The 26,185-nt window shown below is 42.0% G+C and overlaps 3 protein-coding genes and 2 long non-coding RNA genes across 15 annotated transcripts in view; 2 read left to right on the forward strand and 3 right to left on the reverse strand.

Annotated features, from left to right (window-relative positions):
* Positions 1-51: 51 nt before the first annotated feature.
* prr5a (proline rich 5a (renal)) lies at positions 52-12,442 on the reverse strand. Of its 2 annotated transcripts, XM_007545587.2 has the most exons (11): positions 11,293-12,442; positions 8,747-8,880; positions 6,321-6,446; positions 6,161-6,241; positions 5,615-5,663; positions 5,426-5,483; positions 4,765-4,856; positions 4,495-4,635; positions 2,960-3,095; positions 2,594-2,872; positions 52-2,503 (listed from the first exon to the last, which is right to left on the reverse strand). In XM_007545587.2, exons 2-11 carry the CDS (start codon positions 8,878-8,880, stop codon positions 2,220-2,222), a joined length of 1,380 nt encoding a protein of 459 aa, XP_007545649.1. In that variant the 5' UTR covers positions 11,293-12,442; the 3' UTR covers positions 52-2,219. The 2 variants fall into 2 exon arrangements, with proteins under 2 accessions (XP_007545649.1, XP_016523574.1); XM_016668088.1 differs by lacking the exons at positions 8,747-8,880; positions 11,293-12,442 and having other exon boundaries at positions 220-2,503; positions 6,321-7,059.
* LOC107835557 (uncharacterized) lies at positions 7,038-8,326 on the forward strand. Its single transcript, XR_001661349.1, has 2 exons — positions 7,038-7,106; positions 7,379-8,326. It is a non-coding gene; the product is annotated as an uncharacterized LOC107835557 (long non-coding RNA).
* rad52 (RAD52 homolog, DNA repair protein) lies at positions 11,372-20,810 on the forward strand. 4 transcript variants are annotated; one of them, XM_016668091.1, is made up of 12 exons: positions 11,372-11,452; positions 13,783-13,843; positions 15,073-15,174; positions 15,282-15,375; positions 15,512-15,579; positions 15,911-16,029; positions 16,113-16,188; positions 16,259-16,485; positions 16,595-16,788; positions 17,563-17,637; positions 17,983-18,189; positions 18,258-20,810. In XM_016668091.1, the coding sequence occupies exons 2-12, from the start codon at positions 13,793-13,795 to the stop codon at positions 18,317-18,319; spliced, it is 1,275 nt and encodes a 424-aa protein (XP_016523577.1). In that variant the 5' UTR covers positions 11,372-11,452; positions 13,783-13,792; the 3' UTR covers positions 18,320-20,810. The 4 variants fall into 4 exon arrangements, with proteins under 4 accessions (XP_016523577.1, XP_016523576.1, XP_007545655.1 ...); XM_007545593.2 differs by lacking the exon at positions 11,372-11,452 and adding an exon at positions 12,479-13,086; XM_016668090.1 differs by having other exon boundaries at positions 11,430-11,452; positions 15,073-15,375.
* LOC107835556 (uncharacterized) lies at positions 15,068-16,665 on the reverse strand. Its single transcript, XR_001661348.1, has 5 exons — positions 16,574-16,665; positions 16,216-16,336; positions 15,861-15,976; positions 15,262-15,398; positions 15,068-15,157 (listed from the first exon to the last, which is right to left on the reverse strand). It is a non-coding gene; the product is annotated as an uncharacterized LOC107835556 (long non-coding RNA).
* Positions 18,519-26,185, reverse strand: part of wnk1a (WNK lysine deficient protein kinase 1a) — a 29,751-nt gene continuing 22,084 nt past the window's right edge. For 4 of the 7 annotated variants that reach the window (XM_016668063.1, XM_016668064.1, XM_016668062.1 and 1 more), the window contains 9 exons: positions 25,286-26,142; positions 25,123-25,197; positions 24,681-24,794; positions 24,287-24,596; positions 23,031-23,202; positions 22,759-22,943; positions 22,541-22,678; positions 22,253-22,464; positions 18,525-21,329 (listed from right to left, as the gene is read on the reverse strand). In XM_016668063.1, the coding sequence (XP_016523549.1) occupies positions 20,943-21,329; positions 22,253-22,464; positions 22,541-22,678; positions 22,759-22,943; positions 23,031-23,202; positions 24,287-24,596; positions 24,681-24,794; positions 25,123-25,197; positions 25,286-26,142 (2,450 nt within the window). In that variant the 3' untranslated portion in view covers positions 18,525-20,942. Of the gene's footprint in view, positions 21,330-22,252; positions 22,465-22,540; positions 22,679-22,758; positions 22,944-23,030; positions 23,203-24,286; positions 24,597-24,680; positions 24,795-25,122; positions 25,198-25,285; positions 26,143-26,185 lie in introns of all 7 variants that reach the window. The other 3 variants (XM_016668067.1, XM_016668065.1, XM_016668066.1) reach the window with 3 other exon arrangements.

Consider the following 26,185-nt stretch of genomic DNA (forward strand, 5'->3'; position numbering starts at 1 on the left):
TACATCAATAATCAATTCAATTTAAAATAGTATATATATGTTTTGTTTTTGTTTTTTTAGATATTACTGAAATTTATTTATTTTTATGGGGCCAGTATAACAAATTTATACAAAGTACAATTCTGGAGACATCATAGATTGTCCAAAAAGTAAAGTACAAAATGCTTTGAGGTAAAACATCATTGAAAAAAGATTATTTTAAAAAGTTCTTATTTAAAAAAAAAAAATCTAATCCTTTAAGGACAAATGTTCACTGTACAAGATCTATCCTTTCTAAAAAAAAAAAAGAAAAAAAAAACAACATACTTTTATTTACATGTTAGTGGTGGTGCAAAATACAGTGTGAGACAACATTCAGTTGAAAATGTTTCCATCTTTGTCGAATGTAAACAAACATTGTCGTATTCCCTTGAACCACGATGCCCATGCAGAAAAAGCAAATGCAGTCACAAAATAATTTTGCATTAAGCACTCTGAGCGCCGCTGAAAAGCGAGAAAACCTCTTGACCCCCAAGCAGCACACGAAGGCGCAAAAACAGGAAATATAAAAGAGTCTTCATCAAAGTACACAAATACAAAACAACCTGTAACAAAAAATAATGTGTAGTTTTTTTTTTAAGGTACATATTCTCCAGGGAAGCAAGAGAACAACTAAAGGAAATAACTGAATTAAAGGAAATGGATGAATAGAAATATTTATTTTTCCCACCATAAAACAACCAAGAAAAGAAAAAAAAAAGAAATCAACAGTGTCAGTTTGTCTCATAATACTTTACCTTCCAAACCTGATCCACTTAGGATACTCTGTGTCTCACTGATATGTAGTTACATTTATAAATTAAATTTTAAAAGACATTCTAATATATTTTTAGTTGTAAACGACATGCACTACCTTATCATTGGCAGGGGAATCATTTTTTTAATGCTCTGTATCCTCACAGACTATAAGAAGTAAGATTTTTAGTGCAAATGGAGCTTTTGACACTCAGACGAATTCAGATTATCTCAGTGATTAAGAACATCACAGAAAATCTCAGTTTTTCAGCTTCAAAATGAAACTCATAAGTGTAATTTCATTCATTACGGTCTACAACCAACAAAACCTCACAATTTAGTTTCTCTGAAAATGCGAACATTACATAAGCCAATGAAGAAAAAAAAAAAAAAGGCGTTTATGTTAAGGTCATCCTATAAGCGACACAATCCAGGCGAAGATTTCCGACGCCAGCAGATTGTAGCTGACACTTTCCACAAGAAGGGTGCGCACAAGATACAGACTGCTGCATGCAAACATGGAAAGTTACATGGAAGGAAAAATGGCGTGGAATAAAAGGATCCATATGCAACAGTAACTGCCACAACCTTGAGATGATTGTGAAGCAAAGTACATTCAAAGGGCTGCAGAGGGAGTCGGTGTTTCAGGAGAATAACTACTGTGATACTTGGTCTAAGCTCCTTTTGAGACGTCTGTTTTATGGAAATGTTATGATCTACATAATCACGAGGAAGACAACTGATTGGACAACTGAAGCTGTTTCTACCACACTTTTCCTTCCACTCAACTTTCCACTAGTATCATTGCATGCAGCAATAAGGGAACTTTCACCTTCTGTAAAATAAGCATGTGTGGCTTATTCTCTCTCATTGTGGAAAGTGTCAATAACTAATAATTTCAGTTATCTTGAACAGTATTATTTTCTGAGAAACTGTGTTTTGGGTTTTCGTTATTTGTAAGCTATAATCATTTGATTAACAGAAATAAATGTTTGAAGAGCTGTGTGTGTGTGTAATGAGTCTATCCAATATATAAGTTTCACTTTTTAAGACGAATTCCTGGAATAAAGTAACATTTCAATAACATTTTAAGTTATTTAGATGCTCTTTTGCGTTTGTTGATTGCATCATCTTATCAGGACTTGGGACTTTAAAAAAAAAAAAAAACAGTAAAAAGGTTTCATCATTTAGGATCAACACATCTTCAGCCATCAGTACCACTTCATGTCATCTTGGACATGCATGCTGATTTTTTTTTTCCGTCGCTGCTGAAAGGTTTCATAAAGGAATTTAAATAATATCCACACTGGAAGAAGGTTGTCATTGAAAGCATAAAAGTAAAATGGAAGATGTACCCTTTTGCTGAAATGTATTAATTTTGTGTCCCATTTTCTACCTAAATAATCCCGCACACCCTCGCTGTGGGTCCCTGAAGTGGACCACAGCTACACAGTGCTCTGCCTGCTCTCGCGGCTAAGGCTCTTTCCACCCGAAGAGTGAGAAGGGAACTCAATGAATATCCCATCCGAGTCTGAGCCGGCAGACCCCGGAACTTGTCCGATTATGGTTTCAGGGCTGGACGATTCACTGGGCGGCGAGGAGGACGCCCCCTTGCTGAGGTCGGTCACTGTGGTGGTGGCCTCCGTGCCGTGGAGCGCGCCTGAGGAATGAAGGATGGAAGGAGAGGACACGGCCAGGTCCATGGCACCGGCGCCTGCTTGTATAATCCCTGGGGAATGAAACAGCACGGTTGTGTCGTTACGAGTTCTGGTGTTGTTTGGTAAAATGGTGGGTGAAACCAGTTAGAAATCAGTCCTACCATTAAACTGAGAGCCCACGCAGAGTCTGTTGGAGGAGGGACCGGACAGCTCAGACCCTGGAGCCAGGTTGGCGTAGGTCAGCCCCTGTTCCTCCAGGCATGATATAATCTCACAAGCCGAGTGGCGGCGGATCCCTCCGCTGCCGGCCGAGCTGGGATCCGGGTCGTACTCCGCCACGGGGGTCAGCAGCAGGGGGATGTTGTAGCTCTTAGATCGTACCACGGGGTTTTTGGACGGCTGGTCTGCAGACTTGGGCCAGCCCCACGGGACGCGCTTGTCTGTAACACGAGACGAGAGCAGGGGAGGGCTTCATTTAAAGACCTTTCAAAATACAGCACACAGTTACTGCTTTGCTTCTGGCTCACCAAAAACGCAGCAGTGATCGTCGTCCTCCTCTCCAGAGTAAAGGCCGTGGGTGCCCAGGTAAGGCGAGACCACCTTCTGTACCAGAGACTCCAGTCTTAGATAATCCTCATTAACGCCGCGCGACTCGTGGACCCCCTGAAACACACAGAGGTACAAAAACCTGACCGGTTGGGTCAAAGGCAGAGGTGGGCAGAGAACCCGAAACCTGTGCTCAAGTAAGAGCAGCACTACCTCAACATATTTCTACTCATTTCTACAGCCGTCCAAGAAATAACTCGAGTAAAAAAGTAATGTGGTAAAACGTGTAAAATATTGAAAAATTACATCACCAGATGGACCGAAATATAAAGTTACGTGGAAATGTTTGTATTTTAAAGATTAAAATGAAAAGATTTTTTATTTGTATTAAAAAGAAAAAGTTTTTACAAATTAATTTCTTTTAATGTAAAACTTATGAAACTTTAACAAAAACTGCAGGTGTGTGTCTGGTTTTTAATTAAAATGTTTGTTTTCACAGTAGGCTGAGAATCCAGAATTGTTTTTAAGAGAAGTGATACTTCATAATAAAGTTATTCAAGTAAAAGTAAAGAGTGCAGCGTAGTAAAAATACTCCTAAAAGCGTCTTTTTTTTTTCTTTTTTTTTCAAAATACTACTCAAGTAAATGTAACTAGTTACTACCCAACTCTTATCAGTGGTTCAACAATTTCAGAGTTAAAATGATTTTGGTGATTATAATTTTGCATTGTCATATGATTCAATTCAATTGTTACAGTAGTACAGCAAATAACATCAACGAATTTTAATAGCAAGAACTGGCTGCAAAAATTTTAATGAATTCTAAATTTTCTCTTTTTACACTCAAATACATAGAAATAACCTCCACTAATATTTGGAGAAGCTTTGAGAAGCCCTACACTTTTAAAAAATAAAATAAAATTTGTTTTTTGAATGGATAAAACAGATTAAGATAATGGTTACCAGAATGGTATCATCCTCAACGCTATAAATAACAGACTGTCCTTAAAGATCAGAAATAGGAAACTTTTTCTGTCTTGTTGAGTATCCAAACATGAATCCAAAATTAAGCCAAGACTATCATTACTCCTCTGTGACTCGCTAAGATATTAATGAGGGTAAATATTAACCCAAACATGATTAAAACCCAACATCAACATTGATAAGTAACGGTTAACCTACAGAAAGACGTGCAGAGTTGTGCAGAGGAACGAAGAATGAAGGATTTGCAGGTTTTACAAATAAAAGTCTGAAAAGTGTGGCATGCCTTTATATTCTGCAATAACACCGAATAAAATCCAGCGCTCATTTAGTCTCAACATAACTGTGAAGAGCATGAACACGTCTTAAGTCATGAGTGTAACGTCTGAGATATCTTTCTGCAGAAGGATGCGAACTCCAAAACCAAAACAAGAAACGTCACTGAAGCTGCAAATAAAGGAACGACGCACTGCTTCTGTTCAAAACAAAAACAGCTGAACAAATGAGAGCGGAAGTGGGAGATGACGTTCTGCTCACTTGCAGTATGAGCAACATCTGCGTGACGGAGGGGGGCACGCGGGCGCGCGGCCGAGACAACGCGTCCTCCAGCTTCACGCTCAGGACGATGGTGTTCCTGAAGTGGAGCAGGGCCAGCTGTCTGACAGAGGGCTCCTTACCCTGCAAGAAACACAGGAAACCGCAATGAGCACCACCCAGGAAAGAGATTCAACAGAAGAGATGTGGACTAAAAAAGAAAAAAAACAAAAAAAGAAAACACAAGCAGCTTGTTAAGGAGTTTGTGCGCACCTGGACTGGGTGAAAGATGGCCTGCAGCATGGAGAGAACGTCACAGAAGAAGAAGTCCCAGGTCTCCGCCAGCGAGTCGAGTAACTTCTGGCCTGCATGAATCGGAGACAAAGTCACAAAAACAATGCCTCGTAGGATTCACTTCTGTTTACATTCACCGTGTTTTGTCACATTCCTACAACAAACTGCAATGTGTTTTATTCAGAGCTTATGCGACAGGCCATTACCAAACAGCGAACGGAGACGAAGGGGAAGATTACACACGTTAAGAGCAATCCGAAAAGTTTAGGAAGGATTTTGTGTTCGGCGTTTGCTGCAATTACGGCCGCAAGTCTTTTGGGTTATGTCTCTACCAGCATGAAGAGGTGAACCTTTTTATGCATTCATCAAAGCAAAACTGCTCAAGCTCTTATGCCTCGATCTGGTAGCTTCAGCTGCATCTTCAGGGTGATTTTCTGCCTGCAAGTCAAACCTAAACCCCATTCGCAACTAATTTTCAGCCTCTAAATGGGTTTCCTCAAGTATAACCTTGCACTAGATATATCCATCTTCCCACCAACTTCAGCGGATTGCTGCATTTTCAGGGTGATGTGAAGGTTTTGTTTTTTCAGATGTTGGCTAAATGAGTTAAAGCGTGCGCCAGACGTTAACCCAGACCTACCTTCATAGTATCTTATCTTGTCCCGAAGAATGACCATGCCTTTCGTCAGAAGCTGATTCTGTGGAAAGTCGACAACAGTTATGGTCGTGATATAAGAGTATAATTTATCGTCATTAATGTTCTTGTCTGATAAAACAGTGAGGTTCAGGTCAGTAATGAATTTAAAAAGAGGAGCTAAACATGTGTTACCTGGAGGTACTCTGAGAAGAAAGAGCCCAGCTCAGTTTTCAACAAATGCCTGAAAAAGACAGCAAGCGTTTATCTTCAAAACTCTGAATGATAAAATGCACTGGATGAATTTGTAATAAAATATTGAACCATGTTTTGTAAAGCAACCGTCTTTGTTTCCCGGTGAAAACAAAGACGGCGTGAAAACAGTCTGTTTTCCTGGAGAACATTATGCTCTTAGCCTCCTGTGGTCAGAAAAGATGAATCCACGTCTTTGTGGCTTTTTCCGGAAATATTTTCAGTCGGCTAACGTGGAGGCAGAGAGAAGTGATGGGTCTGGCTCGGAGAGATAATGAGATATCTGGCCTGACCACATGACTCCACAGCCCCACATACACATCATACACAAACAAGGTCATTGAGAAGAAAACAGTCAGTCAGCAGCAAAGCGCTGGACAGACAGTAATTACACGGATTACAGCACAAAATTAGATCAAGAGTCTAAAATAAAGCAGCTGGAGCTTCACGGCTGGGGAATCCGCGTCTTGGGTTGATTTCTGAACCTACCGGACGCCTTCATTCAGGGTGTAGAGTTCATTATCGGCCAGGCCCTTCTTCTGGAAGACTGCTATGACAGCGTTGTGGATGCTGCAACACAAGCAGAAACCGCACTTTACTGCTGGTCTGAGTCCGGCGTGTTTTCTGCCTCCGCTCGGATCTGGTTTACCTGTTCCAGGTGGCGTTGGCTCCGGCCCTCTTCTGCTTCTCACCTCTGTCCTCCGGTGAACTTTTCTCACTCTTACCGAGCTCACTGAGGCTTGGCGAGCTCATCAACTTCAGCCGGTGCAGAGTCCTCATGAGGAAAACATTAAAGGTGGACAGGGGACAGACAAGAAAGAAGGTCAGACAATGAGCCGACATACGCAGAGGAAACACGAGGAGACGGCTCCGGGGCAGAGGAGAACTCAAACGGCGGAGGAAAAAAAGGAAAACAAAGAGCAGCCGGTGACAGAGGAAGAGGAGGAGGAGGAGAGAAGTAGGACAGAGTGGTGCATGGTGAGACTGGGGCAACAAGCAAAGAGCAGGATGGGTGGAGCCCAGCTGGGAGGTGAAGCACGGTGTCGCTGCGCCGCCGGATCTCTCAGAAGAGCAGGAAAACAATAGCACACGCACCGCCGGGGGCATTCTCTGCCTCCTTCAACCGCCTCGCAGTCGGCACAATACGGCCATTGATGCAAACAAATATTTATGCAGGGCACAGATGCCAGAGGAACTGCAGGGTAAGCAGGCCTAAAGCAGTTGCTGCGACTGCACTGAGAAGAGGAGAAGGAAGTCATATGGCTTATTGACAACGGCGGAAAAAGCGACAGGAAGCAGCGACACGGTGCGAGACAATGAAGAAGGTTTTCCTGCTTCACCACAGCTGGACGCGGAAAACGAACAAATGAAAAACAGACCTCTGCTGCAAAACAACGCCGCTAAAATATTCTCAGTCATTTATTTATGAAACTTAGTTTTTAGCTTGAGACTTTATTCCACATTAATAGTGTTTTTATATGTGGACTGATGAGACAAAAGTGTGAAGTCCTGATGAACTAACACCACGAGAGAAAAATCACATCAGTCTCCCTGCACCGCAAACAGCCTGTAAGTGTGACACAATCACTTATTTTGTTTAGAGAACATTTAGTTTTTCACACAATGAATTAAATTATTATTACAGAACTGCTCTTTGCACTTATGATCTGGTGACTTTTAGTGTTGTAAATATTGCAACAACTGAAGAATTTGCTGAGAGGGCAGTGAATATAAAAAGAGTTTACCTGTAATTTATTCGCAGTATTAATATAGCTGTACTGTACACTGTAAAAAAAGACCAAACCTTAACAAGTATTTTTGGTCTAGTTTCTAGTGCAAATATCTTAGTGCACTTGAAATAAGATAACAACTAACTTTTAAATAACCTTTTGGAAGATATAGGAGCTTGTTTAAGTCCATAATTTCTTAATATTAATAAAACAATACAAGTTCCACTGGCAGATTATTTCACTTATAGCAAGAGAATATTCCAATATCATAAATGAAATAATGCCAGTGGAAGTAGCACTTCATTTTAAATCAGTATTAAGAAATTATTGACTTAAAACAAGCTCCTATATCTTGTTGAAAAGTTAGTTGTAAGTTATAAACTAGATTAAAAACAACTTGGTAACATTTTGTCTCCTTGTAGCTTAAAGACGACAGAGATTTGTTAGGGAATCATGCTGTGTGGATGTGGACCGTACGGAGAAGCTGCAAAAGAACTCGAGTTTAGGTCCCAACTTCTAGAACATGAAATGTTTACGTTAATTTATCAACACTTCCTGGTTCATAGGGTAGAGTTTTAGAATTTCTCATAGATTTTGATTCAGCGCAGTAAAACAGCCTGTTTAAAAATGACAGCAGAGTGGTCAAGACCTCACAGAAAACCGAACCAGAGAGTCTACTAGAATGAGCGCTGCCACAAATCTCTCTGAGGGTTGAAGAGCTGAAACTTTATCTGCTGGGCTGAGTCACTGCTCTTCTTCTCTATATGGGACATCCCCTTTAGGAGACAAGGTCCTCCAAATCCTCATTTATTTCAGGAACCTGGATGTAGCCTAATTGTAATTTTTAGGACCTACTTTGGTGCAGTCATAAAAAAAAGTGTCCTCAATTGAAAATTAAACTTTAAAACATAGAGGGAGAAAGAGAAGGGGGGAAAAAATAAGCTATGCATATTTTCAAAAGAGATGGGTGATGAAAACAAGCTCTCTGAAAAATAAGACACGATGAGTTTAAACCCACGCAGTCCAGAAACTCTGAGTGCTGACAGCACAGCAGTAAACAACAGATCCCCTTTCACGCCCACGCAGGCACGCAAACACAAACAGCATGAAAAGCAGGGCCACAAACTGATGAGATGAACAAAAGGAAAGAACCGAGTCAATCAAGCATCCCCAGCATGAGATCATTATCACCAGACCAGCATGTGTTGCAGAGAAAGCTCAGCTGGGTAAAGGAAATCATCTGGGACCAGAAACAGGCTTAATGCTAATTAATATTTCATGCGTTTCTTCCCCAGGATACCCGCATGGTGTTAAATGTTAATACCGGGCAGGAGCTGAGCCTCACCTCCTGAACGGATGCTCGGTGCTGCTGCCGTCCATGTCCGGGCTCGGGGGAGGGGCCGAGAAGGTGCTGAAGTTGAGGGAAAGGGGTCTGGGGGAGGAGCGGGAGGCGTGCCGCCGCCGGAGTCCGTCAAGCATCTGAGGAGGAGGAGGAGGAGAAGGAGGAGGGGAAATGAAGGCAAAACAGTCGTTACGGTTACAGGAGAGATGTTTGAAAAAACAAGCAAGGTGGTTTAAAGTGAACCAAACCGCTGCTTCACAGTGGGGGTCCCTTCCAGGCCTCCCTGTTCAGACACTACAAATATTACGAATATGAAACCAAGAGAGGAGAGGTCAAACTTGACTGATTCACCAACATAATATTTATTTTCCCAATTAGCAGTTTAATACTTTTGTGGTTTGGTTGCTTTGGCTGCAGTGGGACATTTTTTTTTAATTATTTTTTAACAAACTGAGGAACAGTTTGTTAAAAAAATCAACCATCAAGGAGGTTTTCCCATGATTCACTGACACAGAACCTTTAAGTTTATTATGCCCTTCACAGCGAGACACTCACCACCCGATACCACTGGGAAAATAAGCATCAAACATTTCATCCTTTCCATGCACTCTCATATTCAGGTTATTCCGTGGATTTTCCTTGAAATTCTTGCCTTTCTGAAAAATTCACACTCGTTTAATCTTCAGATTCTTATTGAGTATTTTCCTTCAGTTACACAAAGCCTGTCAGCACCAGGCCTGTCACAATAACAAATTTTGCTGGACGATAAATTGTCCCAGAAGATATTGCGATAAACAATAATATTGTTGTTTTAAGACAATTTTCAGGTAATATAATGGTAATGGCATGCTAATGCAAGAACGTATTCTGGAAAACCTGTCAACTTTAAAGTCTAATGAACATTCAACACTGGAATTGGAAGACATTTTAAATATCCAAAACAAATGAACAAAAAAAAAATAGAAACAACAAATAAAATTAATCATGAAGTCTCTGCAAACAAAAGTTTTCTGAAACAAATGTGTTTCAGAAAACATGTTTGTTTCTGAAACATGTTTTCTGAATTTCTAGAAACTAGAAATTTCTAGAAAAATTTCTAGTTTCTCTAGAATTTGCCCTGATGAGTGACTGTGTGTGTTAGTGTGTATGTGTGACTTTTTGTTGTGTTTTGATGGACTGGGTCTTGTTCAGGGTTTACCTCGCCTCTCGCCAAATGGCTGTTGAACAAATTCACCATCTGGAATGGATTGATGGATGGACGTTTTGACTTCTTTGTATGTGTTTCACCTGCAGTTATTACTGAAACCTGATGTGAAATTCGCAAAAATAACCCCAACCACCAGTCCTACTCCTGGACAGGCTGCTAGTCCATCAGCAGAGCAACACAGAGACACACAGGGAGAATACGCCATGTCAACAAAACATTGCTACCAATTCAGCATCTATTTTCCACACAATCGTACGGCAGAAACCGTGGCACCTAGTTTCTTTGAAACCGTTCTGGAAGATCTCCTGCTGCCTGATCAAAAACCTCTCTCATGGAGCTGACACCACTCAAAGAAAGAAGCAACAACTACATAAATCAAAAACATTAGTCAAAAGGGAAGAACAAAAACAAGCCACACAATGACACTTTTTTTTTAATTTACAGAAGTTGTTCTTTCAGTGTCTTCTCTGTCAGTTAAAAGTCATTCAGAAATAGCAGACGAGTGTTTGGCAATCACCCTGCAGCCTTCCTGGAATCACTCATTACATCAGCGGAAAAAAAGGGAACCAGCATGTGTGTACATGCATCGGTGAGTAAGTGAGTGAATGGTTCCTGTAAAGGCTTTGTGGCCTTACAGTTACAGTGTATTTGGGTGTCTCCCTGCATAGAAACACAAAACTGAAGCTCAACAGCAAAAGCACCATCCGGTGGTCAGAGGGGGGAACAACAGTCTGGCATGTCTCTTTACAAAACAAAGGTTTTACAGAAGAATGTTAAATAGTGGTGGGGAATGTTGACTGGTGTGTTTTAAGAAGATATGATCAATTACTATCGGATTAAATCAGATCAGAGAGAGGAAAACAGAAAGCGTCTAGCAGAAATGCCAAGCCACGCCAGTCTGGGCATTTCTGCTTTTGTTCTCCCCTCCTCCTTGTCTGCTGCGACTACACTCTCACATCCGATCGATGCTGCTTTTTAATTTCTAATCGACCACCCGTTTCTTTTCCGACCAATTGATTTGCAACTGAGCGGCCTTTCCCCCGACATTAGATGGCCAATCGATCGGCGCAGACACGCCATCAACAGTCCACGTTTATCCTGCAGGGGAGGACCGCGCAGCAGCGAGCTGTGCGTACGTGGAGCTTTCTAATTCACCACTACCTGTATGGATAAAACACCGGGGTAAACACACCCGCACGGATGAAAACACGCAGATGAGCAAGTAAAAAAAACAACAACAACAACAAAAAAAACACAGTATCACTGTTAGGAACAAAGTTGGTGTGTGTGTGTGTGTGTGAAATGCGCCCCCAGCCCGCCCACAGCAGCAGCCTGCGCTCACCGTTCCTGATCCCGTCGTGTCGCACCCGGTGGGATGAAGCGGTCATGTAGAGCCGAGAGGAAGCGTCTTCTGTCCGGGACTCATCAGCGGGAGGCTCCTCTAGCTGCACCACGCCGGATTGCGCAGCCCCACGGGCGGGCGTCAGGGTGCAGGACGAAAGGTCCGACCGACTTCTCATTCATGAGGCAGGAACCGCCGCTCGCTCTCTGGCTGCGGCTCGCCCCCGCTTTGTTTTGACGAGATGCAAAAAAAAAAAAAAAAAGAGCAGAAACCTGTTCGCGGTTACGAGCATGCACGTGAACGCGCGCTGTGGTTATTTGTTATTATTATAGCTGTATGCAAGCGAGGAAAACCGCAGAGCTTCACCGCCAGAAACATGCAGTTCTTCTCTGCTACACGTGGGATAGTTTATTGCCAGTTCATTGATGGAAGCAATAATAAGCAAAACAGGAAAGAGCAGTGGACATAGTGGCAGATGTACAGATAGTGGCGCAAGAAAAAGAACTGCATGTGCCACATTGCCTCTTATTAGCACGAAAAATAAGATTTCAATCAAACACACATTATCTGCACTGGCTTTAAAAACAATGCTGCGGAGCAAGCAGGTCTTTGTCACTTGCCAGTGCAAACACATTCTTAAATAAAAAAAAAACAACAACAAAAAAAAACATGTACAGTAAAAAGTGAAAAATGTATCTTCAGTGATGGAAAATTCGCATTTGCACGACTTTAGATTGACACCAAATCATAAAACTATGGAGCTATGTGGTTATAAAAGTGAAAAGCGCCTTGCAAAAATGTTTCCACACATTGAGCTTGCTCACTTTTTGGCACATTTAAACCACAAACTTCGATGTATCTTTTTTGAGGGGAAAATAATCATAGAAAAACTCAAAATACAATTGGGGAGTGGAAGAGAAATAATACAGATCTTTTAGGATGGGTTAAATGCAAACATCTAAAAAGTGCAACATGAATTTGTATTCATCATCGTCAGAGTAAACGTAGAAAGTGGGAAAAAATGCCCAATTCTTATTTGCGGAATAACTGCATCTCTGTTATCTGCGAAAAGCAATTTTTAAGTCCTTACTTGGATTCTTACTGGATTTAAGACAAGATTTGACCATTCTGAAATATGACGTTTTAGTTTAAATCTGCCCCAAAGCTCTGGCTGAATGTTTTTAAATATTAAGCTGTACAGGTGGAAAATAGCTGATATTATGAAACATAAGGGGCACTGAAACATCACTATGACCAAAAGAACAATAAATGATGAAAAAAACGCAAAGTTATTTTTCGTAGTGCGCTTGTATATTTTCCAATAGGTAAAATATTTATGGGTTTGAATCTTTTAAAGTATCTGCCTGATTTTTATTGGACATTTTCTGGTTTATCATGCGCCTCCTCTTGCTTAAATTTCCCCTGTAGAATAAAGACAAGAGATTATGACACAAAACTTCAAGTTCACCTCGAAATTTTCTCTACCAATTCTCCCTGCCCTTCCTTCCTATATTATCAGTTGCAGTCTAAAGGTGTCTAAATAAAATCATTAAGTAAGTTACTTAATGATTTAACTATTTCTTTTAAATTATAAATTTTTAAACAATTCCTCGTAGCCGTGGGCTTGTTGACACTTTCCTTTCCGATAGTCATGAAAGCAGCATGAAGAGGCTCCTCCCCCGGTAGAGCGAGCGGGAAGTTAACACGGTTGCTACTTTGAAAACGTAGGCTGCTCATTTCTTAAATATTTCTGTGAATTTTTATCATAAAAATAGCTTAGAGGAGCTTAAAGAGGTGAGTTATACTTACATGTTTCGTAGTTATTCATAGTCGGACCTGGGTACAAACCGTATTAGCAAGTAGAGGGGAAGATTGACAGTTTTTCCTAAAAGTATTCAACATTTAATAGACTTTTCACTAATTATTTTTATGTTATGAATAATTTAGGAGTTTTAAATAAGCTCCTTGACACAATAGAAAGAGCTGCTGGGTTGTGCTACGTGTGTATGTACATCTATGGAAGTCCAACAGGGTCACAATTCAACAACAACAAAAAAAGTCATCAAATGGTTGACATTTACGTCAAATTCACAGTAAATGGAAATATAATGTTTCATAAGTAGAATATTAACAAAACATTTGGAACTTTTCTAGTATTTATTTAAACTAAAGTAAATATAGTAAGTTACCCAAAAGTAAATGGGAGAGGCTAAAATGATGGAGTTGAGATGAGTGGAATATCAAGAAGTTACAACAATTTTAATCATTTCATGGCAGACTGCACCAATTGAACAATTAAATAACTCAATAAATTCAGGGTGAAGATATCATACAGTGAGTTTATATTTTAATTAATAAATCTTGTGTTTATGTGTGACTATTGGCAAATTTTAGTACAATCATTTATTTATTTCCCATTTAATTTTACTTGTGACATAATTATTTATACTGTAAATTCATTTTTGCACTTTGGGCATTTAATAATTTTAGGACTACAGCTATGAGCACGGAGGAGAAGAGTGTCCATGCATCATCCAGGAGCTTTGGACAAGTAAGCAGAGAGAAGCGCCATTTTTATGTTCTATTATATTTATTAAGGACAATAAAGAATAAATTAAACAAACTTAATTCATTATTAAGGTAAAAGAAAGTTACTTGGTTTGACAGATGTGTGGCTTGAATGAAATTATGCGTTTGGATATTTATTTTACGCTGCAAAGAATCTTTGTTCAAAAAAATACTGAGTTTATTTACATTTTATGTGACATGACCTGTCTTTGATTTGCTCCACTGTTAAATTCCACTACTTGAGTTTATCCGTTTATCCTTCATTACTGAATGCATTAAAAATGTTGTTTGATTGTTGATTGTTTAATTTTTCAATATTTTTAATCATTAAGTAATTTTAAATTTAAATGGAATTGTTCCTATTGCTCTAATGTTGGATAGAACCTATAATGTTGATATAACTTGAGTTGTACATGCTTCGGTGAACAGCTGTTGTTTTTAAATATGCTTTCAAATTGACTTGACGAAAGCTGAGTTGGGTTAGACGGTTAGGACAAACAAAGCATGAAAACTGGTACTTTTTTCATGTTTACAATTGAAGTAAAGGTACCAAAGATCAAACCTGCTCCTTAGTTAACATCTCCTTAGTGTTGGATAATCCAGTCTTAATCTGACTGGAGTTATAGGATTTAAAACAGAGTTGATCTAAGCTAGGCAAGCTACCAAAACAGCTGCAAAATGGTCCAATAACTCACTCTGCATATCACAAGCTGATTTCCATATTGTGTTGTTTTATGACTTATGGAAAGGACTGATGAGATTCAAAGAGTTTCAAGGTTAATATTTCATAACCACAACTCCAAAAAGGCTTAAAAGATTACAACAAAAATAAAGAAAGAAAGAAATCATCAGGAAAAGACAGAATAGTGTATTGTAGTTCTGCAATAACTAAGGTTAGAGAAAAACAAAGTTTGACTGCATTGTCTATTTCAACTGAATGGAAAAATATGAGTTTCTGAAACAATAATGTACAATAATTACAGCTTTCTTCACCACACTCCTGAATCGGAAGCACTGTGTTGTTTAAATTGGTTTATAATCTTAAACTTACTGAGATTTATTAGAACAAGAAACAAATCAAGAGTTAAATTACATTTATTTAATTCTTTAAATTGTCAAATACCTAATCTGTAACATGCTGTAAACTGACTGATTATCTTTGCCGCGTCCTCTCTCATCATAAATGTTGTCTGTACCTCTGCCTCTGGTCAGTGCACCTACACGGCGGAGGAGTACCGGGCCGTGCAGAACGCTCTGCAGCAGCGGCTGGGACCCGAGTTCATCAGCACCAGAATGGCTGGAGGAGGACAAAAGGCAACACTCTGTGTTTCTTCAAAGCCGTGACGAGCGTTTTAAAGACTTCCTGGAACAAACCGCCTCTGGGGTTTGAGCTAAACGAACCTTTTTCCTGTTTTGGACAGGTCTGCTACATTGAAGGACATCGCGTCATCAGCCTGGCCAATGAGATGTTTGGATACAATGGATGGTCTCACTCCATTTCCCAGCAAAATGTCGGTAAGAAGTGCTTGTGGAGTCAACTGCCAAAGACGTGTTACTTGTCAAATGCCAATAGTTTGTGAGTAATAAAGTAATATACAAGGATTTTTAACTTAAGAAGTAATCATAAAAACAAGTTTTCCTTTGTTTCCAGACTTTGTGGACCTCATCAATGGGAAGTTTTATGTTGGAGTCAGTGCGTTTGTCAAAGTGCAGCTGAAGGTTGGACAATCACCGGACATTCACAAACTCTTCATTAATGACTGCTTGTAGTATTTCTCTGTCTTGTTACATTAAAATCACAAAATCCAATGCATTTTATTGGAATTTTTATTTGACAGAGCACCACAAAGTAGTGCATAACTGTAAAGGAATGCTTGGTTTTCCTGATTGAAATGTGAAAAGCGAGGGGGTGCTGTTGTAGTGAGATCCTGAAATAAGCAAAACTTGTAAAGCCAAACGGCAAGAAACAAAGCATAATTTTCCTTCCACTTCTTAAATACCCATGTCATCGATGTGAATTTGTGGAATGGACCGATTTGTTTCCTTCCAGGACGGGTCGTTTCATGAGGATGTGGGGTACGGAGTCAGCGAGGGTCTGAGGTCTAAAGCTCTGTCTCTGGAAAAGGCGAGAAAGGAAGCCGTGACAGACGGCATGAAGAGAGCTCTGAAGTAATGAAGAGTTTCATGTTTGTCTTTCTTAAATTTGCTTGGACTGGTGCAGAAAAATTAACGTCTTTATTCGTCATGTGGAGATGTTTTGGCAACGCTCTCGGAAACTGCATCCTGGACAAGGAATACCTCCTTGCCATTAACAAGATTCCCAAACAGGTGAGGAATAACTAAGGAAGCTTGAACCTTTGTGTCGATGTTTCTGCAGTCACCGCTTCTCTCTGCACAGCCTCGTCCGGATCTGGACCCGGCACAGACGAAGCGCTCCGAGGGTCAGCCGTCCATAGAGAAGGCCCGCTTCTGCAGTCTGGTCAGAGATCAAAACCCAGTGAGTGCGACAAAACCTGCCAGGATGCCACTGGAGCCCAGAGTCCTCAATCAGAACCAATCAGAGGACCACCGGTCCAGTTCAGCTGGCTCTGCCCCCGACATAAAGACAGAAAACGTCCTCTCCAGGTGAACACACCGCGCTTCGCGGGGCGATCTCATTCCGTCATCTCTGCTTTAAAAAAAAAAAAAAGAGAAAGAAAAAAGCACCTATTACCGTTGCCTTCGTCCTCTAAAGGTCAGCCGCCTCGGACGTTGCCGACGCCGTCATGTCCGGCCCAAACGCGGACCCCAAACATCTGAGAAAGCTGCGGCAGCAGCAGCTGCAGCAGAAGTTCAGGAGGGAGATGGAGGCCAAGCAGCTGCAGCAGAAACTGCAACAAGCAAAGACTGAGGAGGCGGAGGTCGCGATGGGACGGAGATCCACGGGAGGTAGAGATCCAGCCAGAGAAAATATGATTCACACAGTTTAGTGAACCCTTTAATTTTTTCTGTATTGTAGCTTAGAAAAGATTAAACGCGTTTGAGTTTGAAGTACTTAACAAAAAGTACATTTTAGAGGTGAATCGCATCTAAGACTGTCGCAATAAAACATTTAATAGCATGATAAATTAAAATGATCTCAACAATCATTAGAGATGTTTCCCTTTAATATTGTTGAAAAGCCGCCACTTCGGAAAATGCTACAAACATTTGACACCCAGTACAAAGTAGTTAGCACTTCTTCTTTTGTGTTTACACACACCTGTTTTAACTATTGTTGTTTTGTTTATTTAATTTGAATATTTAAAATGTTTCCCAGTTCCAGTGTTACATGATCTTTTGGAAGATGCACTTGCATTAATGTACCATTATTATGTTGAAAATTGTCTGAAATGGTAATCATTTCTGGGACAATTTGTCATTGAGCAAAATTGCAAAATTTATGGTGACAGACCTAACCACATCCATGTTGAGGAAAAATGTGCAGTACTAGCATTATTGAAGATGATGTAATGATGATTATGTTAAATGATTGTGAAAACATCCGCTTGACAAATCTGGTTCCACTAAAGCATGATTGGTTGCTTCACACAAACAATTTAAATCATTGTGAGGTTGTCAATAAGAAAGTTATTTTCAACTATTCTTAGTTCATATTTTACATGTCAAGATTTGATCTCCAGTTTTTGTTTTTTTTGTTTTTTTTGTTTCCCTGCTCCTCAGGTGATGACGGTGCGTCTGCGTTTAGCGACAACACAACATCCGGAAACCAGTCAGCCGGCAGGAACACATGTACAGGTAAGATTATTCAAACGGGGGATAAATAGTCTAAAGGACTTAAAATCCTTCTCAGGTGTGATTACAGTGAAAGTTATCGCAGTTAGCTTTTTTTTCTCACAAGTTTTCAATTAGAAAAGAAGCGTAGATCTTAAAGAGCAGGTTTCATGTGAAGGGCCAATCGGTGTTAGATGGTATGGATCCATTAAAGTCTAAAATGTGGACAGTAATTAGTTACAAGTAGAAGGTTTACATGGGGCTAACATTGGATCGTTCAGAAAACTCAACTGGATCAATCAGAACTTTAATCCATCGCCTCGGGTTTAGTTGCTGAGGTTTCCTCCTCCCGTCTCGCTGTGTCTGCAGACGACCCAGAACTCTGGGATTTCACTTTGGATGGGATCGAGGAGCTGGACGTTCCCGCAGGCGCATCTTCTCCCAGAGGGAGCATTCCCAGAACGCCGGGGAGTCACCAGATGCAGACGAGAAGCAAAACACCTCAGAAAGCGTCGACCAGAAGCCCGAACACTCACTCCAGAGCGCAGCACAACGATCAGTACCAGGGGAGACCAGGTAGATGATCTCAGAGTTTCTGAGCCTCTGGCTGAAGTTTTTATTTTAACTTCTTCTCTGATTTCCAGGTGAGGCTTTCAGTCCATACAGACAAGAACAGCAGCTGAAGAAACGCCGGCTGGACACATGACACTTTACTCTGCGCTTAGATTAAAACCTTTGTTTTATTTTCAACATACTCGTGTTCCTCTTGCACAGCATTACTGCTATGTTACAATGTTTGCAGAAAACCTCTTCTGCTCTTAAAAGTGTTTTAAATAGAAAAATCTGAATAAAATGTTTAAATCTTTTGAGGAGACCCTGTAAACAGACAAATGGCACGGACATTGTTTGTATTTGATATTTTTATTTGTTTTTACATTTTGTACAATGTGGAAAAATGTACACAAAACAGAGACAGATTCACAGGAAGTCAGGAGGGATCGGATGCAAGTGGAACTGTGAGCCGGGGCCTTTAACAGGACGGAGGGGTTCTGGGAATTGTGTGATCGCACATGGATGTTAACCTTTGTGAGCTTGTGTTGTGCAGTGGCCAAGTTGTGAATTGGTCGTTTGTTTATAGGAATAAACACCCAGTAAAGCTAGCATGCTGATAACCTGTTGCTGAGGTTGCGCCTGTGATATTGACGACTGTCAGGAAAAGCAAACGAGTAAAAGAAATACTTATTCCGTTATCAAAAACGTCGAAGTTAACACTTCATCAGCATGCAAATGTTTCCAACACCCCTCGCTCCCCTATAAAACTTTAAACATTGCATATTCTGCATTGCAGGAAGTCATTTTTTTCTCTAGAGAAGTTAAACAATTCGATCTACAAGCAGGCGAAAGAGTCACAACAACAGCATGGCACTGCTGCGAGGTGGTGAGGCAGCAGCTGAGTCAGCAGGAGGACTTTTGAACCTTTGTACAGCCCACTCTCCACTTAAAACACGTGCTTCTATAAAGTTGTTTAGTAATAAATTCACAAAGAAAATGTCAGCAAAACAAAACAAAAATCCATGTTCCCACGAGTCAAGTAGAAATACACAGCTGATTACACAACCAACACAAACGTAAATGTAGAGAGAAAAGAAACGGCACATTTCAACTGTGTTCTTGGTTCTGTGTCTGTTTCAGCGTTGCATGCTCTGAACTGACCGTGTCGAGTGGCTTTTAACTTTTCGTACTGGTTTAAGCTGCAGGGGGCTGGATGAATCTGGAACCGATTATTAGTGAGGATGCAAGGCACTAAAGTGTTCCTCGTGTTTACGGCTTAGAGTGCGTGTGCATTAAGAGTGGTGATGACGGAGTATTATGTGAAAGCCTCACTTTAGCATATTTACAAGAACGACAACAAAAAATAGAAAATGGGCGCAGGGCGGTCTTAGAAGAGCTTAATAAAACAGCAGGTTCACTCCTGCGCGGTGAGAACGATATTAACTGCAACCACCCTGCAATTGCACTTTTTAATATTTCTTTACATGTTGTTTAACAACCTTTTAATAATAATTACAGTGAAACAACATCAAAATCTGATGGCTGAATACAGGTCCATAAAGAACGTTTGTTGTATTAAATATACGCTTACAAAAACAGATCACAGAGGAAAAAAACAACAAAAAAAAAGCCCAGACACTTTGGGATGTGAGAGGTCACAGTTAAATGTTATGGGTACAAATATCTTGTGGGACAAGACTTTGCGGTAAACCCATGTATTTGTGTACTTTGCGCCACCTGTCCACACAACAGAAAACTTCTTTAAATACTATCCCGATAATATTCATTTGGATACGATATGCGTGTTATCAGCAAATCATAACTTGGCTGAAGTCAAAGAAGTGATTTGATGTTTGGGTGGGGTTAACTCCTGCAGCCGCCGCCTTGTCAGTTAAACTAGTGGTGATCAACACCAGGACGATGTTCTCACAGGTGAATCTGGATGATCGAAAACTCAAACCACAGAGACAGGAATATGTCAAATATAGAATCATAACCCTATGGACTGATCTCTATGTACAAGGTCAATGTTTCGATGCGTTTGGGGATTAAGGCCACGGTTATAAGGGACTGTATCTACTTCACCATTATTGCATTTTACTCAGTAGTCTCTGGGATCCATCTGTACTGCAGCCCTGTCACTTCTCCTCCCTGACTTACCAAGTCCTTCCTCTAACCCTACAGAGTCACTCCACTTCTTATTTCACACTTTCTGTACACTCACTCTCTCCTCCCCACTTGCCAAACAACTTTACTCCCCACCACCGTGTGGACCGGCTCCACCGTTCTGCAGTCCCACCCCGTTCTAAAGTCCAGATCAATAAGGATGAGTGTCCCAGTCCCTCCTAAAGGAATGACGATGTTGCAGCATCTTGTTTTCAAGACACCTGTGGCTGCTTTTGGTTACGCCTTCGGTGTGCGGTGCTTCTGCGGACACCGCCGCCTCACTCGTCACAGCTTGCTTCCACAGCTAACGGCAGGCTAAGAGTGACGCGCTTTGTGCTGTGGAGGTGTATTGCACTCTCCCACCAGTTGTCAGACAGACTGAAATCTACCTGAGAGGACTCGAACCACACCGGTCAACTCTTCAACAGAAATAATACACAATGTTAAAAAGATGAAATTAAAAAACAAAACAAAAAAAAGCACAACACAAAGCCAGCTAACCAGCAAAATGCAAAGAGAGGCTGTGGTTCTTGGGTCAACGACTGCCTGACCTCTGACCTCTCTGCTCTGTTTGGCCCTTTGTCTCAACCTGGAGCAGGGCCCGGACTGGGCTACGTAGGCCTTGGACTGGTCCCTCCGTGGCTGACCGTGGCCTGGCTGGTCTGACCTGTTCCCAAGTGGTAGCCCTGGTGCATGGACACCGAGCCCGAGGTGGGGGGCTGGTACTGCTTTAGTGGCTGAGAGGGGTTGTGCATGCCGACCTGGCAGCTGCCTGTGGGTCCGGCCCACGCAGAAGCACTGTAGGAGGCTGGAGCATAGCCGAAACCCTGGGTGACTGGCCCCAGGGAGCCTTTCCTCGGCACCATAGGGGCCGCGGGATTGGCCGGGTTGGGCAGGTGGGTGCTGGTGGTGGTTGTGCAGTTGGAGGTTGAGTGATGGGTCGGACCCAGCTGTCCCGGCGCCGAAAATTTACGGCCCATATTCGCAGGAGGGATGATCTGTGTAGCAACGAGAAGGGAAAGATTTGTTGAAATTGGGGCTGAAACAACTAAGCAAATATTTAAATAATTGTCAACTGATTCAGAATTTGATTAATCATTAACGAGAGTCTACAGACAATCTGCTGACAGAACACAGAGCAGTAATTAAGCCAAAACTGTGCAAAAAAAAAAAAAGTGCATTTAAGATAAAAACCGTCCTTGCAAATCTTTTCTACCCACTTTTGCTTTCATCTGCTTCAAATTCTGCTAAAGCTCCTATTACACAACTTTCACTATCCAATTATTAGTCAGTTAATCCAAAAATTAAATTCATCAAAAGTCTGAACTTTTCATATGTTGATGTTAGAAGTGTTTTTTAGCCGCAAATGCATCGTTTGGTACAAACGATCAAGTGGAAGCTAAATCTGGTTTACTGGTCCTGGATGTTGAAGCTAGTCTGAGAGGGTCAAAGGTTACATCCAATCTCTGCATGTAAAAACAACGCTAACCCCTTAAGGCGTCTGACCTGTTTATGTGAAAGTGTCACATTTGGATCTGGTGTTTATTTACAAAGAAACCAATAATTGCTAATACAAGAAATAGAGGGCAGGTAACGTGTCACTAATTCACTAATTCCAGTGGAAAACATGTTTTAAGATAAGAGCATGTTAACCACACGGTGTTATAAAAACAGATACAATGTTTCTGAAATACAATTCAAACAAACCGACCTTTAATTGTTTACTTTTTAAAACTGGAGCTTTTTGAAGATGGTGAAGTCTAGTTTGGCCTCAGCTGATCTCTAACCAGCCGCTAGCTTCAGCCTCCAGGACCAACTGAGATTTATTTACCACATGTAAGATATTAATTAGCTCCTTATATTGGACAGCTGTCCTTTTAAATAAAAACCTTTACACTATAGAAATGAACTGAAGGCTTACATCCAGCCCCAGAGTTGCCGAGGATCCGGTCTTGGGCCCTTTCTTAGCATCTCTGGCAAAGTTATCCACCAGCTGGTGCATGTCATCAGAAAAGGTGCTCTTGGTCTTCTGGGTTTGCGATGTGGACGGAGCCGCTCCACCCATTTGGGACAGAGAGTTGGAGTTGTTCTGGCCGAGGCTCGACCCATTGGAGGAGCTGGTTCCACTTGATCCTGCACATATATTTCATGCAGATGAGCTGCGAACTGGAGAAACATTTCAGTTCCTGGTCGATGATATTAAGCGTACCAGTGGAAGAACTACTGAGGCTCGGCAGCGATGGAGACGATGTGAGTGGTTGTACAGATGAGCTAGCGGCTCCGTCTGCAGCTTCGGTTGCAGACGGTAAACTCTGCTTCAGAGGTGACTCTGACCCGTGACTCTGACCTGAGCGTCAAAACACGAGGATTAAATGTTTAGGCGTCATGTTTTATTGGAAACCGAGATGATCGGCCGCCTGTCCTGACCTGAATGACTGGGACTGGGCTGTCCGCTGCTGCGAGATCTGTGGCTTTTGCGTCTTCGCCGACCTCCGCCCAGAGCCACAGCAGGGGAGACGACAGACGGAGGCGGAGCTTTCCCCATTTTGGAGTACAGCGCCTCTATTTCCTCTTTCTGACGACTCTGGAGGAGCTGAATCTCCTTCATGTGTCTGCAAGAGCAGACAGAAGACATTAGGTTATCTTTTTTGAACTGACATGATGTAAAATCTCAACATTAAGTTAAATGTTTGACGCACTTTTCTCTGAGGCGACTGATTTCTTTTTGAAGGGCTTCGTCCTCCGTTTCAGAGTCCCCCTCACTGGTTTCATGGAGCTGTGGGTTTGGAGGGTCAGAGGTCGATGACGACGGTCCGTTCGGCAAACCGCTGCCATGTTGTGAGCTGGAGTTTGCTACTGGAGCTGGCGTCACTGCAGAAAATCAAACAGTGAATATCATTCCTTTAAATGGAGTTTCACCTCATGATACAGAAACGTTTGTCATCACTGGGTCTGACGGATTCAGCAGAAACGTCACAACATCAGCTTGAGCTTTAAAATTTTTATGACAATCAGATGATCAGACACTAACAGGTCTGACTCAAGTCGCAAAAACAACAAAACAAATCCTTCAGACTAGACTTCAACTAACGCCCTAAAGACTAGAGACGTTTATGAAGGGTTTTTATCTCAGCCGGGATGTGAGTTGAACATCGTCATTTATTGGGGCAATCAATGTTGCCATGGTTTTAATCTCCGTCTGCTATGTTTCTTAGAGCATCAACGCCTATTCATATTTCCAAGAGGGTAGATATTAGACTTGATTGTTTTTCAAAGTGAAAGCAGATTTTTGCCAAGGCAACTGTAAGAATCCATAAATTTAAATGTAATTATTAAATGTTTATGTGTTAATTAAGGCGTAAGGGGAAACAATAAACGCTGGGATTCCATATAGCCGTGCAGCGCTAGACGTGACCTGCAGGTCGTGGATTTGATGAGAAAATGTTTGTTTCAACACGGTGCCAACTGTCAAGCAGAGTGGGATTGGAATCATGCTGCGGGCCCATTTCACTTCCACTTGTCCGCTGCTCAAACAGGAAGAAGTAACAATACGATTCACCTTAAATCGACAGCTAGATACACCAACATCTGCCTTTTTGAAGGGACTAACATTAAGCTTCTGGATCTAAATCCATCAACTATTTTTAGATAAAAGAGTGGTCAAATATTCAGCCAGAATTATGTCACAATGTTGATGATGGCTATGTTTTGACATAACGTATTTGCTCTGCAGCTAAAATACATTTTCCAAAAGATTAGTGGGTCTATGTATTTATTTGAGCCTGAATGTATAATATGTAGAAAAGACAACATCCATAATTTATAATTAATGCATCCAGCTCTTACTGGTTGGTTGTCGTAAACTGGATCAAACCCCCAAAAGAGAAGCAAGGGAACTTTAACGTACCACTTTTATATAAGGTTTTTCAACACTTGTTTCAAACCTCCCACTTACCTGTGACTAAAAATCGTCCCACTTTCGAGGCGGCACTCGTTTCGGACGAGGCTTCGCTGCTTTTGGTCACCTGGAAGCGTCCGACGTTGGTGCTCTGAATGGCAGAGTCATTAGAGATCTCTGAGGCTTCACTGGGCCCCTTAGGCAGAGGGGACGACTGGTGGAGTGTGTTGTCTGGGCTTGAAGGCGCCGAGGACGACGAGGATGAGGACGACGAGGATGAGGACGACGAGGAAGTAGAGGATGGTGTGAGGGACGAAGAAGACACAATGGTGGACGGATCTGGAGCACTATCGGCTGCGACAGAGACCTACGTAACAAGATGAACCGTGAGGTTTTTAAACTTTCAGCTGTTTAAAGTTAAACCTTGAATCTTAAATTTAACGAGACTCACTTTAAAGCGTCCCAGAGTGAAACCGGCCTCCGGAGGCTGGACGTCGTCGCCTCCCTGAGCGGTTTCAGGACTTGCAGCTCTCACTATCTGAGTATCTAAATTCCCCTGCACTGACTGCGGGTTCACACACAGAGAAAACAACACAGACAATAAAAACAGACCCAGATGTGAAGTCAGGTTACCACAGCAAATTATAAAGATAAAATAAATCCTGACTAAACAAAGCCAATTCTTTTAATAATCTGCTAAAGGCAACAAATGGTTAAAACATTAAACTTAAGCTTTATCTGGACGCAGGTGTTTTTTTTTTTGTTTTTTTTTTTACCAGAATACTTCAGATCGGATAATGAACCAGCGTAAGATTATTTTCTGGAATGGGACGGATTAGGTAAGGAGAATCTTTGATTTCTGTATCTAGTGGTGATACTGCAGAGAAACGCACCTGGTTTGGTCCAGGAAACGGGTGTACAGGTTCAGATGGAGGTGTAGCAGCTTGCTCAAGATCAGTAGGTAAAGTCTAAAATGGTAAAAAGGAATCTTGTCAAGAATCACTGCATCAGTAAAGATAGCTGTGGATTTATTTCTGAGCTGAGTTATTCACAAACCTGAGCCCGGAGCTTTGATGGAGGGGGCTGAGCCGACCCCCCTGGTGTGGTCGAGCCCTGAACGCTTTGTGCGCCTGAAGCGAGGGGAAGGTTCGACGGAGGAACCAGGGCGGCTCCAGGAGGAGGAGAGGAAGTTCCGGTGGGAGGAGAAGAAGTCCCTGTGCCTGAACCGTGATCCACCGACACCGAGGAGGCGGAGAGCTGGTCCTTGAAAAGCGAACGGAGCTTCATATCGAGGGTTAGGATGTCATCCCTGCCGGCCGTCTTAGACTGGACCTCGGCTCCCTCAGGCTCCGCTGGGTGTGGCTGGGCCTGGCTCTGGCCGGGTACCGTCGTGGCAGGCGGGTGCTGAGAATGGATGGATGTAACAGCACTATTAAAGGCCTGCCGCTCTGAAACAGGGGCGGACGGACCGCCGGCAGCCATATTGCCTGGCTGTGACCCGGGTACCGCAGGTATGGACGTCTGGGTGGATGGAGGAGAAACGGTCGAGGACGAAGTCGGGATGCTGGTCGATGACGGATGCTGTGGGTGAGCCGTCTCATGGGAAGACTGCGGCGATGGACTCGAGTCGTTGTTCACAGTCTGGGATGGAACGGGTGTTGGTAACGGCGACACTCTTCCTGTTGAGTGAGGAGGTGAAGACGCTGACGTGACAGGAACGGTGGTGGCAGCAGCCGCAGCTTCAGGAGGGGACTGGGTTCTGTTAGAGACATCGGAGGACAGAGAAGGGGCCGACTCTTTATCAGTCGGAGCCGAGTCGAGGGTGCTGCTTCTGTCCAATCGAGCCTGTCTGAGTTGACTGAACGCGTTCTGAAGAACCCCAGACGGAGCAGACAGCGAGAGGCCCAAAGGAGCTGCAGAACAAAGCAGAACCTTAACGCCTGAAATTATAAGCTG

This window comes from Poecilia formosa, unplaced genomic scaffold (assembly GCF_000485575.1).
Source record: "Poecilia formosa unplaced genomic scaffold, Poecilia_formosa-5.1.2 Scaffold13, whole genome shotgun sequence".
Lineage (NCBI taxonomy): Eukaryota > Metazoa > Chordata > Actinopteri > Cyprinodontiformes > Poeciliidae > Poecilia > Poecilia formosa.

What these genes read in the sequence shown, in the direction of transcription:
- rad52 (XM_016668090.1), top strand. An exon ending in GGCATGAAGAGAGCTCTGAA is followed by an intron (nt 16,030 to 16,112) that starts GTAATGAAGAGT and finishes CGTCATGTGGAG; the next exon opens with ATGTTTTGGCAACGCTCTCG. An exon ending in CGGCAGGAACACATGTACAG is followed by an intron (nt 17,638 to 17,982) that starts GTAAGATTATTC and finishes CTGTGTCTGCAG; the next exon opens with ACGACCCAGAACTCTGGGAT.
- prr5a (XM_016668088.1), bottom strand. Translation starts at nt 6,778, where the DNA reads ATGCCCCCGGCGGTGCGTGTGCTATTGTTTTCCTGCTCTTCTGAGAGA. An exon ending in GCCAACGCCACCTGGAACAG is followed by an intron (nt 6,242 to 6,320) that starts GTAAACCAGATC and finishes CTTGTGTTGCAG; the next exon opens with CATCCACAACGCTGTCATAG. An exon ending in ACCCTGAATGAAGGCGTCCG is followed by an intron (nt 5,664 to 6,160) that starts GTAGGTTCAGAA and finishes TGTCTTTTTCAG; the next exon opens with GCATTTGTTGAAAACTGAGC.